Genomic DNA, 13,925 nt, shown 5'->3' on the forward strand with positions numbered 1-13,925 from the left:
GTTTTCTAAATCTATATATAGAGGTACCAACTAGAGAGAGTTCAATATTGGAATGAGACAGGACAGGTGACAGAAGTAGGTGTAGGGGAATATTTTGGGTTCAGTGATCATAATGCCATTAGTTTTAAGTTAATTATGGAGAAGGATAGGTCTGGGGCAATTTTGAGGAAACAAGAAAGGATCTAGAATGCGTGGATTGGGATGTTGTTTTCGGGCAAGGATGTGTAAAGTAAGTGGAGGACCTTCACGGGAAATTTTGAGAGAAGAGAATTTGTATATTCATATCAGGATTAAAGGCAAGGTTAGAAGGCAATGGGGAACCGTGGTTTTCGATGGATATTGGGGATCTGATTCGGAAGAAGAGAGAGGTGTATGACTGGTGTAGACAACATTAAGCAAATGAGGAGTACAAAAAAATACAAGAAAAACCTCAAGAAAGAAATCATGATGGATAAAAGCTTTCTTTGGCAGCCAATGTGAAGGAAAATCCTAAGGGCTTTGATAAGTATATTAAGAACAAAAGGATAGTAAGGTACAAAATTGGTCCCTTTGAAGATCAGGGTGGTCAGCTTTGTCTGGAGCCAAAAGAGATAGGGCGGTGAATCTTAAATGGTTATTTTTTAATCAGTATTCACTCAAGAAACAAGCATAGAGTTGGGCAAAGTAAGGAAAACAAGCAGTGAGGTCATGGGACCTGTACAGATTAAAGAGGAGTTGCTTCCTGTCTTAAAGCAAATAAAGGTGCGTAAATCCCCAGGGCCTGACATGATATTCCCTCGGACCATGAGGGAAGCGAGTGTAGAAATTGCGGGGGCTCTGGCAGAAACAATTAAAATGACAAGAAATAGGAGCAGGAGTCGGCTATCTGGCCCGTCGAGCCTGCAACACCACTGAATGAGATCATGGCGGATCTGTTGATGGCTCATCTCCACCCACCTGCCTTTTTCCCATATCCCTTAATTCCTTTTTTATGTAAAAATCTATCTAATGGAATCTTAAATATGTTTAATGAAGTCACCTCAACCACTTCCCTGGGTAGAGAATTCTACAGATTCACTCCTCTCTGGGAAAAAACAGTTCTTCTCATCTCAGTCTTAAATCTTCTCCCTGAATCTTGAGGCTGTGTCCCCTAGTTCTGGTCTCACTGACCAGTGAAAACAATTTTCCTGCCTCGATCTTATCTCTTCCTTTCATAATTTTATGATTCTTCTGAATTTGAGTGAATGTAATCCCAGACGATTTAGCCACAGGTGAGGTGCCGGAGGATTAGAGGGTAGCTCATATTGTTCCATTGGCTCCAAAAGTAACCCTGGAAATTATAGGCCAGTGAGCCTGACGTCAGTAGTAGGTAAATTATTGGAAGTTGTTCTGACAGATCGGATATACAATTATTTGGATAGCCAGAAACTGATTAGGGATAGTCAACATGGCTTTGTGTGTGATAGGTCATGTTTGACCAATCTTAATGAGTTTTCAGGAGGTTACCAGGAAAGTAGATGAAGGAAAGGCTGTGGTTGTTGTCCACATGGACTTTAGTAAGGCCCCTCCATAAATCTTCATCCGTGAAGCCAAGCCAAAGAAAAAGATGAGGTCACACATGGGAGGTTAGTCAGTAAGGTTCAGACGCTAGGTATTCATGATGAAGTTATGAACTGGATTTGACACCGGCTGGACAGGAGAAGCCAGAGAGTTGTAGTGGATAATTGCTTCTCAGACTGAAGGCCTGTGACTAGTGGTGTGTCTCAGGGATCAGTGTTGGGACCATTGTTGTTTGTCATCTATATCAATGATCTGGATGATAATGTGGTAAATTGGATCAGCAAGTTGGTAGATGACACAAAGATTGGAGGCGTGGTGGACAGTGAGGAAGGTTTTCAAAGCTTGCAGAGGGATCTGGACCAGCTGGAAAAATGGGCTGAAAAATGGCAGATGCAATTTAATGCAGACAAGTGTGAGGTGGTTTTGGAAGGACAAACCAAGAAAGGACATCCACAGTAAATGGTCGGGCACTTAGGAGTGCGGTAGAACAGGGGGATCTGGGAATACAGATAAAAGTTTTGAATATAGGAGTTGGAATATTATGGTGAAGTTGTAAAGACACTGGTGAAGCTAAAATTTAGAGTTTTGTGTGTAGATTTGGTCACCTGGCTACAGGAAAGATATTAACAAGATTGAAAGAGTGCAAAGCACCAGGTCTTGACTCGAGCTGCAGGGCAAGAGGTTAAACAGTTAGGACTTTATTCCCTGGAACATACAAGACTGCAGGGAGAATTGATGGAGGTATTTAAAATTGTGAAGGGTATAGAGTAATTGCAGCAGGCATTTTCCACTGAAGTTCGGTGAGACAAGACCTAGAGGTCATGGATTAAGGGTGAAAGGTTAGATATTTAAAAGGGAACTTTGTTCCATCTGAACTGGTAAATATAGGCTCAATTTTGCCATTTAAGCAAAATTTAGACAGGTACATGTCAATGAGACTGGACCAAACAACAATTCAACACAGACTAGATGGGCTGCAGGGCCTAACTCTGTGCTGCAGTGTTCTATGGTTCAGGAAGGCAAGGGTGATCCCAGTCCAACCATTTACCAGGCATTCCTTCCTCAGCATGGGAGTGGACTGCATTTGGTTAAATGTTGCATTCTCCATTCACCCAGTGGGACACCTGCAACATTGATTGAGAAAACACTGAGGAGCAGGAAACGCCCTTCACTCACACACTGGGCACGACGGAGCTGATAGAACCAGTGACTCACCCGCAGGTTGATGGCAGACGAGAGCTGGTACAGTAGGCGCACGAGCAGCCTGCTCTCGTAGCTGCGAATTGGCTGGAGCTCAGGGTCCCCCTGATACTGCACATTGAACCTTCGCAGTCCATTTATGACCTGCAAGTGACATCAACTCAATGCATCTGTGCACCACGGCGTGCGGCAAGTTACCCAAGTCTCAGAGGATACCCACATTCTCCAGTGGCCCACCCTGGTGGGGGCTGCCAACGAGGATCCCACATCCCCAGGCTGGTATGGCAGTCACAGACTCCCCATCTCCCCGTGTCAGAATCCGTTGGAACTGAGGACCTTGGCAGTGGGAGGCTTTACAGGAACACGTCTGGTGAATCACAGCAACCTGCCCCAAGCTGTGGGCCACTGGGATTTCCTGACTAGCACTGAAGCCACCACTATCTCCTCCCTTGGTTCAGGCCAGGGTCACCCCTGGGGTTCACCTGCTCCAGGTTCTGGAGAGGCTGGGATTGTTGGGAGATCTCCGTGGTTCCATGTGATGCCACATCTCTCTTACGCACACCCGGAGCCAACAACCCCTGCAGCAGGGCGCTGCGCTGTTCTCACCTCCCCTCCTCCACCCTCCAGGATCCTGCTCTTGCTCCTCACTCACAGTAACCATATAACCATTACCGCATAGAAACAGGCCAACCTGGCTCTGCTGGTCCATGCCGAACACTTACTCCCACCTAACCCCACTCACCTACCATCTAAATCCATAAGGTTCCCCCCCTCCAAATCCATAGGGGACCCACCTACGTCGACAAGCACCTCTCTGAGCTCCCTGGTGGTTGTGCACGTACCTGGTATCGGCCAAGCTGGGTCAGCACCAGCCCATTCTCTCCCTGAATGCAGTCGGGCAGCTGGTCCCTCCTGTTCCTGTCACTGGCTGCTCCCTCACTCAGTGTTAGGGGTGCCAAGTGAGGTGCGCTGAGCTGCGGGCAGACAGACAGTGGCTTCAGTCAGCACATCTACAACCTTTGGCTCCACTACACAGCAGCAAGGGAAATCTGCTTGGGATATTCACTCCACCAAGCTGGAAGTATTCGATGCAACAGTGTGAGAGAGGCTTTTGACTTTCCTCCTCTGCCTCAGTTCCGTTGGATTCCGTCCAATCAGTGACCAGAGTGGTCGGTGTTTGTGGGCTGTGAATGACAAGCCTATTGGTCTGTTACCAACAAACGAGGGCAGAAACTGATGGTGCTGGTTAATCAAAGGAGAAAGGACATACAGTTAATCACGATGATTAAAAGCTTCCCCACTGAATATTCATGATGAACTTGAAGAGGGAACAAGACAGGCCAAAGACCCTGGCACTGTTAGAATGAAAATGTGGCTTGGACGGTGGTGCAGGAGGGAGGGCTTCACTTTCTTGAGGCATTAGAACCAGTTCTGGGGAAGATGGGACCAGTACAAACCAGACGGTCGACATCTGGGCAGGGTCAGGATCAGGATCAATGTCCGAGGGAGATTGTTGGCTAGTGCTGTTGGGGAAGGTTTAAACTAATGGGGCGGGGGATGGGAGCCGACAAAGAAAGAACGAGGAGGGTGGTACAGAGCCCAAAGCGAGAGTTAGGACAGAGAAAAGTCAGAAATGGAGGATGCAGATTCTAAAAGGACAATGAGCATAAGGGGCCCTTTATCCGAAAGCCCATGGTGTTAGAAACAGGTTAGGCCCCAGGCAGATGATTTAGTGACCTCACATAAACATGGATGCAAGGTGGGCAGGATTGGGAATTAAATACTCAAGGGTATCAGGTAGTATGGAAAGATAGACAGGATGGTAAAGGAGGTGAGGAGGTGCTCTTAATCAAGGATGAGATCAGGGCAATAGTGAGAGACGATACAAGATCGAAGGAGTAGAATGTTGAGTCCATCTGGGTAATGATCAAGAATAGTAAAAGGAAAAAGATCACTGGTGGGATTTGTCTATCGCCCACCAAATAACAATAACCCAGTGGCCCAGGCAATTAATCGAGAGGTAGCTGGGTGGGTCACGTCTCCAGAATGGAGGACCATCGCCTTCCCAAGATCGTGTTATATGGCGAGCTCTTCACTGGCCACCGTGACAGAGGTGCACCAAAGAAGAGGTACAAGGACTGCCTAAAGAAATCTCTTGGTGCCTGCCACATTGACCACTGCCAGTGGGCTGATATCGCCTCAAACCGTACATCTTGGCGCCTCACAGTTCGGCGGGCAGCAACCTCCTTTGAAGAAGACCGCAGAGCCCACCTCACTGACAAAAGACAAAGGAGGAAAAACCCAACACCCAACCCCAACCAACCAATTTTCCCCTGCAACCGCTGCAACCGTGTCTGCCTGTCCCGCATCGGAATTGTCAGCCACAAACGAGCCTGCAGCTGACGTGAACATTTACCCCCCCTCCATAAATCTTCGTCCGCAAAGCCAAGCCAAAGAAGAAGAACTGAGGCATGTAAGAACGGGACAGCAGTTGTCATGGGGAACTTTAACTTCCACAAAGATTGGGAAAATCAAGTTGGTCAAGGGGGTCTGGAGGATGACTTCATAGAATGTGTCGGTGATAGCTTGAGTGGCAAGCTAAGGAACCAACAAGGGAGAATGCTATTTTAGATCAAGTATTGTGCAAAGTGATAGGTAAAATTAATCATCTAGAAGTTAGGGACCCTCTTGGAAAAAGTGATCATAGTACGACTGAATTTCTCATTCAGATGGAGGGTGCAACAGTTAGATCTAAAACTAGTGTACTACGCTTGAACAGGGGAGTCTACAGCCGGATGGGGGAGGAATTGGTCAGCGTGGACGGGGAGCACAGACTAGTTGGCTCAACAAAAATATAAAAATGAGGGCAGGAAGAGTCAGCCTTGGTTAACTAAGGCTGACTAAAGGAAAGTTATAAAATTAAACACTCATGTTCAAAGTAGCCAAGAGTAGTGGGAAACTGAAGGATTGGGAAAACTTTAAAAGGCAATAAAGGACAACTAACCAGAAAATAAGGAAAGGGAAGAAGGATTATGAAGGGAAATCAGCACAAAATATAAAAACAGATAACAAAAAATGTTATAAATATATAAAACGGAAGAGGGTGACCAGAGTCAACATAGGTCCCTTGGAAGATGATAGAGGGAGATTGATATTGAGTGATGAGGAAATGGTCAAAGCATTGAACAGATATTGTGTGTCAGTCTTCACGGGGGAAGACACGTCCAGCCTGCCAAAGAGTAATGTTAGAGATGTGAAGGGAGGTGAGGGCCTCGATAAAATAATGCTTACAAAAGAGATAGTGATGAGCAAACTAATGGGTCTGAAAGCAGACAAATCCCCTGGTCCTGATGGGATGCATCCCAGGGGACTGAAGGAAATGGTGGGAAATGTCATAATTTATCAAAATTCTCTGGATTCTGGACAGGTCACGGCAGATTGGGAGACAGCAAATGTCGCAGCACTTTTTAAAAAGGGATGTAGGCAGAAGACGGGTAACTAATGGCCAGTTAGATTAATGTCTGCAGTCGGGAAAATGCTTGAAGCTGTCATTAAGGATGAAGTAGCGAGACATTTCGAACGAAGGGATTCCAACAGACAGATGCAACATGGATTCAGAAAGCGCAGGTCATGTTTGACAAACTTGCTGGAGTTCTTTGAGGAGATAATGGGTGATGTAGATAGAGGGAAACAGGTTGATGATGCATATTTGGATTTCCAGAAGGTGATTGATAAGGTGCAGGACAAGAGACTTATCAATAAGGTACAGATGAATGGAACTGGGGGAAGTATATTGGCAAGGATTGAGGATTGGTTAACTGACAGAAGGCAGAGAGTTGGGATAAATGGGTGTTTTTCTGATTGACAGACAGTAGTGAGTGGGGTGTCGCAGGGGTCGGTGCTGGGTCCACAGCTGTTCATCATTTACATTGATGATTTGGAAGAGGAGACAGAGTGTAGAGTGGCCAAGTTTGCAGATGATAATAAACTAAGTGGAAACACAAATTGTACAGAGGATGTGGAGAGGCTGCAGAAGGATCGAGTTAAGTTGGGTAAGTGGGCAAAGATCTGCAGATGGAGTACAACGTTAGTAAATGGGAGGTCATCCACTTTGGTAAGAAAAATAGAAGAGCAGATTATTATTTAAATGGTTAAAAACTACAGCTTACTGTGCAGAGGGACTTGGGAGTGGTTGTGCATGAATAGCAAAAAGTTAGGTTGCAGGTACAACAGGTTATTAAGAGGCAAATGGAATGTTGGCCTTCATCGCTAGAGGAATTGAATTCAAGAGGAGGGAGGTCATTTTGCATGACAAGGTACTGCATGACAGTACAAGATACTGGCGAACCCACATCTGGAGAACTGTGTGGAGTTCTGGTCTCCAGACTTGAGGTAGGATATACTAGCCTTGGAGGCAGTCCAGAGAAGGTTCACCAGGTTGATCCCGGAGATGAAGGGGTTGACCTACGAGGAGAGTCTAAATCGTTTGGTATTATCCTCACTCGAATTCAGAAGAATGAGAGGCAACCTTATAGAAACATATAAAATTATGATAAGATAGAGCAGGAAAATTGTTTTCACTGGTCAGTGAGACCAGAACTAGGGGACATAGCCTCAAGATTCAGGGGAGTAGATTTAGTACAGAGATGAGAAAAAACTGTTTTTCCCAGAGAGGAGTGAATCTGTGGAATTCTCTACCCAGGGAAGTGGTTGAGGCGACTTCATTAAACATATTTAAGGTTCAGTTAGATAGATTTTTACATAAAAAAGGAATTCATGGATATGGGGCAAAGGCAGGTAGGTGGAGTTGAGTCAATGATCAGATCAGCCATGATCTCACTTGTGATATAGAAAATTTAGGTTAAAAAGACTTAAGTTAAAATGTGATGATTAATCATAAACAGGGAAGCCAGAACGGACAGAGAGTTTACTAGCAGTCAAGGACAGAAGGAGCTGCTGAATATGTTTTTTTAAACCTATCTTTTCATGGTCATAGTGAGAGACATGCAGGAGACAAAGGATTGATAAGAAGTGTGAGAAACAGAATTCAATGAATGTAGAGTTCACAGCGTACGTAACGAACGTGATAATTAATAATGCAGTTATACTTAGAATGTTTTTGTAATACTAACCAATTAAAACAGTATTAATAAGAAGGGGAAGGGCAAATAATAAAGGTATAAAAATCAATGCACTGTATGTATCGGGGCTTAACTGGTGAGAAACCAGTTGAGTCCAACTCTGCAGACTTGTAAATAAAGCTTGTCGTGTCATCAGTTTTAAAGAGACTCATGTGTGAGAAGTTTTATTTCTGACAAATGGGGGCTCGTCCGGGATCTACACTCCGGCCGTGAGGGGAGGCGAGAAGAGGGACATCGGAGGCGGTGCACCCCGCTGAGTTCAGCGGCTCCTAGTCCCTTGCTCGTTGCTTCGGGCGGCTTGAGCGAGTGGTATCCGGACAGGGTGACACGACAAGACGGAGAGGAGAAGGGTGACGGTTCAATCCCCGGGAAGACACCGGTAAGTGACGACTTACGATTGTGGTGTGGGGATTGGGTAACAGGTGTAACGGGATACACCTGTTTGGATAAAAACCTAACGGAATAGATTAAGTATAGATCTTTTGTCGTTGTGTGAGGACCCTGTCGCGGGACTCTAGGATAGACCCCAGGGAAACCTCGGCGGTAACCGAAGGAGGGACAGCACCTCCGACGAAGTGCCGAGAAGAGAGGGGTCAACCCCAGGAAAACCTCAGCGGTAACCGAAGGAGGGACAGCACCTCCGACGAGGCGTCTGAGAGGAAGGGAGTAGGGTCCAGAACGAGAGGGTCCTCAGCAACGATAAACAGATCTAGGTGGGAAAATGGGAGGATCAAAATCTAAGGGCTCGTCTGAAAATTCAGGACAATTCCTGGGAGTACCCCTTGACAGCCCTTTGGGGAGAATGTTTGAAAATTGGGATAGTAAAAGATATCGGGACAAAAACAAGAAAAAGATGGTCCAATATTGTCTCCTTTGGTCAAAACAACCTATCAAAGGTTCCTCGGTCTGGTGGCCGAAATTTGGATCTGATGAGGATTGGGTTAGACAAGCATTAAACATATATGTAAATTCGAGACCAAAGGTGAATCAAGAAGAGTCAGCATATGCATTTTGTTGGGTTCCCTGGCCAGGATCCTTAACAGAATGTTTTAAATTGAGAGTGGCAGGAGAAAAGAAATGGGAACCTCTGGACAACCTTCCCCCTCCTTATATTCCCCCGGTGCCTACTGCGCCCGAGGAAAGCTTATTACCGGAGGGGAAAGGTGATGAATCTGATTGCCCCGAAGGGGGCCGGGATAAAAAGGAGGAATTAAGGGAGTCGGACCCTAAACTTCCACCGGTAAACCGACCCTGGACAAGATCCCAGACTGGTCCAGGACCATCAAAGTTTTCAATAAACCTAAATCCCCTGAGAGAAGTTCCTATGGGAGGACCGGGAGGGGGAACGGGATATGTGAATGTTCCCCTAACTAGTACAGAGGTGCGGGGATTTAAGAAAGAAATGAAAAAGTTATTGGAAGATCCTATAGGACTGGCTGAACAGCTTGACCAATTCTTGGGACCAAACACATATACGTGGGAAGAGATGCAGGCAATAATGGGAACATTATTTTCACCCCAGGAGAGGCAGATGATTCGACGGGCTGCCCTCCTCATGTGGGAATATGAACAACCTGGGGACCCTAGACCCCATGAACAAAAATATCCCTTAAATGAACCCAGGTGGGACAAACGAACACCCGAGGGATTGGCAAGTATGAGACAATATAGAGAGTGGACAATTAAAGGGATACGGGAGGCTGGGCCAAAGGGTCACAATTTTACCAAGGCATTTGGGAACCACCAGGGGAAAGACGAGTCCCCTACTGATTTTTTGGAGAGGGTGAGAAAGAATGTCCAACAGTATGCTGGTGTGGACCCTAGTACACCAATGGGTGAACAGCTTATTCGAATTGAATTTGTTTCCAAATCATGGCAAGACATTAGAAAGAAACTAGAAAAGGAGGAGGACTGGAGTGAAAAACCCCTAAGTGAACTGTTAAAAAAGGCACAAAAAGTATATGTGCAGAGAGAAGAAGAAGATCAAAAGAAGGCGACAAAGGTTATGGTACAGACTATCCGACAGATGAATGCTGAATCCAGAGGGGAAAGAAAACAAAACCTTCCTCTAAACAATCCAAAATATCCAAGAGAGGGAAGACCCCGGAGGTTCGTTAAGTGCTATTACTGCAATGAGGAAGGACACTTTAAGAGGGAATGCCCCCGATACAAGAGGGAATTGCGTGCCCTCGAACTTATGGAAGAAGATTAGGGGTGTCAGGGGTTCCAAATGTTAGGGACCAAATATAAGAGGGAACCCCTGATAAAACTAAAAATTGGTCCCAAGGGAGAAGAGGTGGTGTTTATGGTGGACACAGGAGCGGAACGAAGTAGTGTAATAACTGTGCCAATCGGAACTGAGCCTATAAAAAGTAATTTGACAATTTCTGGGATAGAAGGGGCTCCCAGAATGGTATCAATAATTCCCCAAGTAACAGTGAAACTGGAAGAAAGAGAAGGGGTACAAGACCTCTTGTTATTACCTTCGGCTGGATTTAACCTCCTAGGAAGGGACTTACAGGCTCTCCTAGGTTTGGGTGCTCTCCCTGTGGACGGAGAAGTGCGAGTCCACCTCTGCGCTTTAAAGGAAGAGGATGAACGGCAGATTGACGAGAGAGTCTGGTATAAGGAGGGAAATCGAGGAGGTCTGGACATCCCACCTTTACATGTCACATTAATACCAGGTCATCAGCCGGTAAGGAAACGTCAGTATCCTATTTCTTTGGAAGGGAGAAAAGGGCTACAGCCGGTAATTGAGACTTTAATACGAGACGGACTATTAGAAGAATGCATGTCACCTTATAACACCCCTATACTCCCAGTAAAAAAGTCAGATGGATCCTATCGCCTAGTTCAGGATCTAAGAAGTTTGAATGCTATTGTTCAGACCCGCCACCCAGTGGTGCCTAATCCCTATACTATTATGAGTCGGATTCCCCCAGACCATGAGTGGTTTAGTGTTATCGACTTAAAGGATGCCTTCTGGACTTGTCCGTTAGAAGAGGAAAGTAGAGATATGTTTGCGTTTGAATGGGAAAATCCATGGACAGGTAGACGGAGACAGTTTCGGTGGACTGTATTGCCCCAAGGGTTCACTGAATCTCCAAACCTGTTTGGACAAATGCTAGAACAAATCCTGATGGACTATCCACAATCTGATGATTCCCAACTATTGCAGTATGTGGATGATTTACTATTATCAGGACCCAAGGAACAAGAAATGAGGAGAGAGACCATTAGACTCTTGAATTATCTGGGGAAAAAGGGTCTACGAGTGTCCAGAAACAAGTTACAGTTTGTTGAGAAAACTGTGATATATCTGGGACACCAGATAAGTAAAGGACAGAAACGGATTACCCCTGAACGAATTGCGGGAATCACTAGAATGCCTTTACCCCGTAATAAGAAGGAAATAAGACAATTCCTGGGACTCTTAGGATACTCTAGGTTATGGATAGAGGACTACTCAGCTTTGGTGAAGTTTATGTATGATAAACTGACAAATGAAAATGACTATCCATTGAAATGGACCCAGGAGGAGGAGGGATGGTTCGAGGACTTGAAACATTGCCTAACACGAGCCCCAGTGCTCACTCTGCCCTCTTTAAAACAGCCCTTCCAGCTATTTGTCACTCATAACCAAGGAACAGCTGTGGGAGTTTTAACACAGGAAAAAGGCGGTCAGCGACACCCAGTAGCTTTCCTTTCCAAAATGATGGACCCAGTGTCTCGCGGATGGCCGACGTGTATCCAGGGAGTAGCGGCTGCTGCTCTGTTGGTAGAGGAAGCACGTAAACTTACTTTTGGAGGAAAGATGACTGTGTACACCTCCCATTCTGTGAGTGTTTTATTAACACAAACTGCCCATCGATGGCTGACTGATTCTCGCATATTAAAGTATGAAACCATTTTAATGGTTGGAGAAGATTTACAGTTTGCAAAAATTAATAGCTGCAACCCAGCTCAATTTTTATACGGCAGTGAAACAGAGAAAGAGGTGGAGCATGACTGTGTCGAGTTGACAGATCTTCAGACCAAGACCCGAGAAGACCTTTGCGATACTCCGCTGGGAGAAGGATATGAATTCTACATTGATGGCTCCGCCAGATGTGTTGACGGAATGAGAAGAAATGGGTATGCTATAATAGAAGGAAATACTTGGAAAGTAGTAGAATCCACGAGACTACCCGGAAGCTGGTCAGCACAATCCTGTGAACTATATGCCTTGCAGAGAGCCCTCAGAATACTGGCAAAGAAAATTGGAACGATTTACACAGATTCCAAATACGCATACGGAGTAGTGCATACCTTTGGTAAGATCTGGAAGGAGCGTGGTCTAATTACATCAAGAGGAAAGGAATTGGCACACGAACAGATGATTACTCTGACTCTAGAAGCCTTAACATTACCCCAAGAAATAGCAGTGGTCTACATACCAAGCCATCAAAGGGGAGATAACCCGACAGCAATTGGAAACAGACTGGCTGATGAAGAAGCCAAAAGAGCAGCCATGCAACAAGAAGTCCGTTTGCTGACTTTAATCCCAATAAGGCAAGGCATAAAGACAGCTCCCATTTTCACTGCTAAGGAAGAAAAGAACATGGATCAGCTGGGCGCAAGCCAGTTACCTGATGGAACATGGAAAACACCAGATGGAAGAATTGTTCTAAATAAAGAAATAACTCGCAATATTTTAAAACACCTGCATCAACAGAGCCACTGGGGCACCCAAGCCTTATGTGACACAGTGCTTCGAGAATATGTGTGTAAAGGAATCTACACCTTGGCCCAACAAGAGGTGCAAAATTGTTACCTATGCACAAAAATTAATAAGAAGATAATGAGGACAGGGACCATGGGAGGTCAACCATTAGCCATACGCCCTTTTCAACGTATCCAGATCGACTTCACAGAGTTACCTCAAGTTCAAAGATGGAAATATCTGTTGGTGATAATAGATCACTTTACCCGATGGGTAGAAGCCTTCCCAACAATAAATACTACAGCCTCTACAGTAGCTCGCCTCCTCCTAGAGCAGATAATCCCCAGATATGGTATAATGGATTCTATAGACTCAGACAGGGGTCCACATTTTTCTTCAAAAATCCAGCAATTGATTTGTGATGCATTACAGGTCTCTTGGAAATTACATACCCCTTGGCATCCACAAAGCTCAGGGAAGGTCGAACGTATGAATGGAACACTAAAAATCCAATTGACAAAGTTAATGGTGGAAACTAAAATGCCTTGGATAAAGTGTCTGCCCCTAGCCTTATTGAGAATTCGTACTGCCCCACGAAAAGATGTAGGGCTGTCCCCTTATGAAATGATGTTTGGGCTTCCCTTCTGGAGTACAGTTGAGGGGTGTCCCACCTTGGGGGAAGGGGATATATTTGTTAGGAACTATTTACAGGCACTGTCACGCTCTCTTACAGATTTACGAAAGAGAGGACTATTGGCACAAACACCGCCTCTAGACTTTTCTTTACACAAAGTGGAACCAGGAGACTGGATTCTTATCAAGACCTGGAAGACTGAAAAACTCCAGCCCCAGTGGGAAGGTCCATACCAAGTTCTCTTAACTACAGAAGCTGCAGCACGAACAAGAGAGAAGGGGTGGACACACGCATCCAGATTTAAGGGACCTGTAGAGGCGCCACAGGACCCTGATACGAACTCAGATTGGACTTGTATTCCTGGAGAAAAACCTCTTACCTTACGATTTCGCAAAAAGACTTAATTCACAATGTTATTGTTATGTTCTTTGATTTTTCTTAGTTTGCCTATGTCTTTATCAGGTGTGAAATGTAAGAAATGCAGAGATACAGTGGTCCTGTTTCAGGACCACATTTGGGGAAGAAAGGAAGGTAATTTCATTTCCCATACCTCAGTTCCTGAGAAATGCTGGGCAGAAAATACCACCCAACATCCATATACCCCTTGTGTGGAAAAAGAAGGAAATAATATGGGCCATTATATACAGATTCCTAATACCACTCCTTTCCCTCTTAACGGTTGGAAAGGTGACTCAAGCCCACCATGCCC

The 13,925-nt window shown here is 45.3% G+C and overlaps 1 protein-coding gene across 3 annotated transcripts in view; it reads right to left on the reverse strand.

Moving 5' to 3' along the window:
* Nucleotides 1–13,925, reverse strand: part of smpd4 (sphingomyelin phosphodiesterase 4) — a 124,977-nt gene that overhangs the window by 3,555 nt on the left and 107,497 nt on the right. For all 3 annotated transcript variants that reach the window (XM_069933775.1, XM_069933774.1, XM_069933776.1), the window contains 2 exons: nucleotides 3,582–3,713; nucleotides 2,755–2,883 (listed from right to left, as the gene is read on the reverse strand). In XM_069933775.1, coding sequence (XP_069789876.1) covers nucleotides 2,755–2,883; nucleotides 3,582–3,713 — 261 coding nt within the window. The remainder of the gene's footprint in view (nucleotides 1–2,754; nucleotides 2,884–3,581; nucleotides 3,714–13,925) is intronic.

The sequence above is a fragment of the Narcine bancroftii genome, chromosome 4 (assembly GCF_036971445.1).
Source record: "Narcine bancroftii isolate sNarBan1 chromosome 4, sNarBan1.hap1, whole genome shotgun sequence".
Lineage (NCBI taxonomy): Eukaryota > Metazoa > Chordata > Chondrichthyes > Torpediniformes > Narcinidae > Narcine > Narcine bancroftii.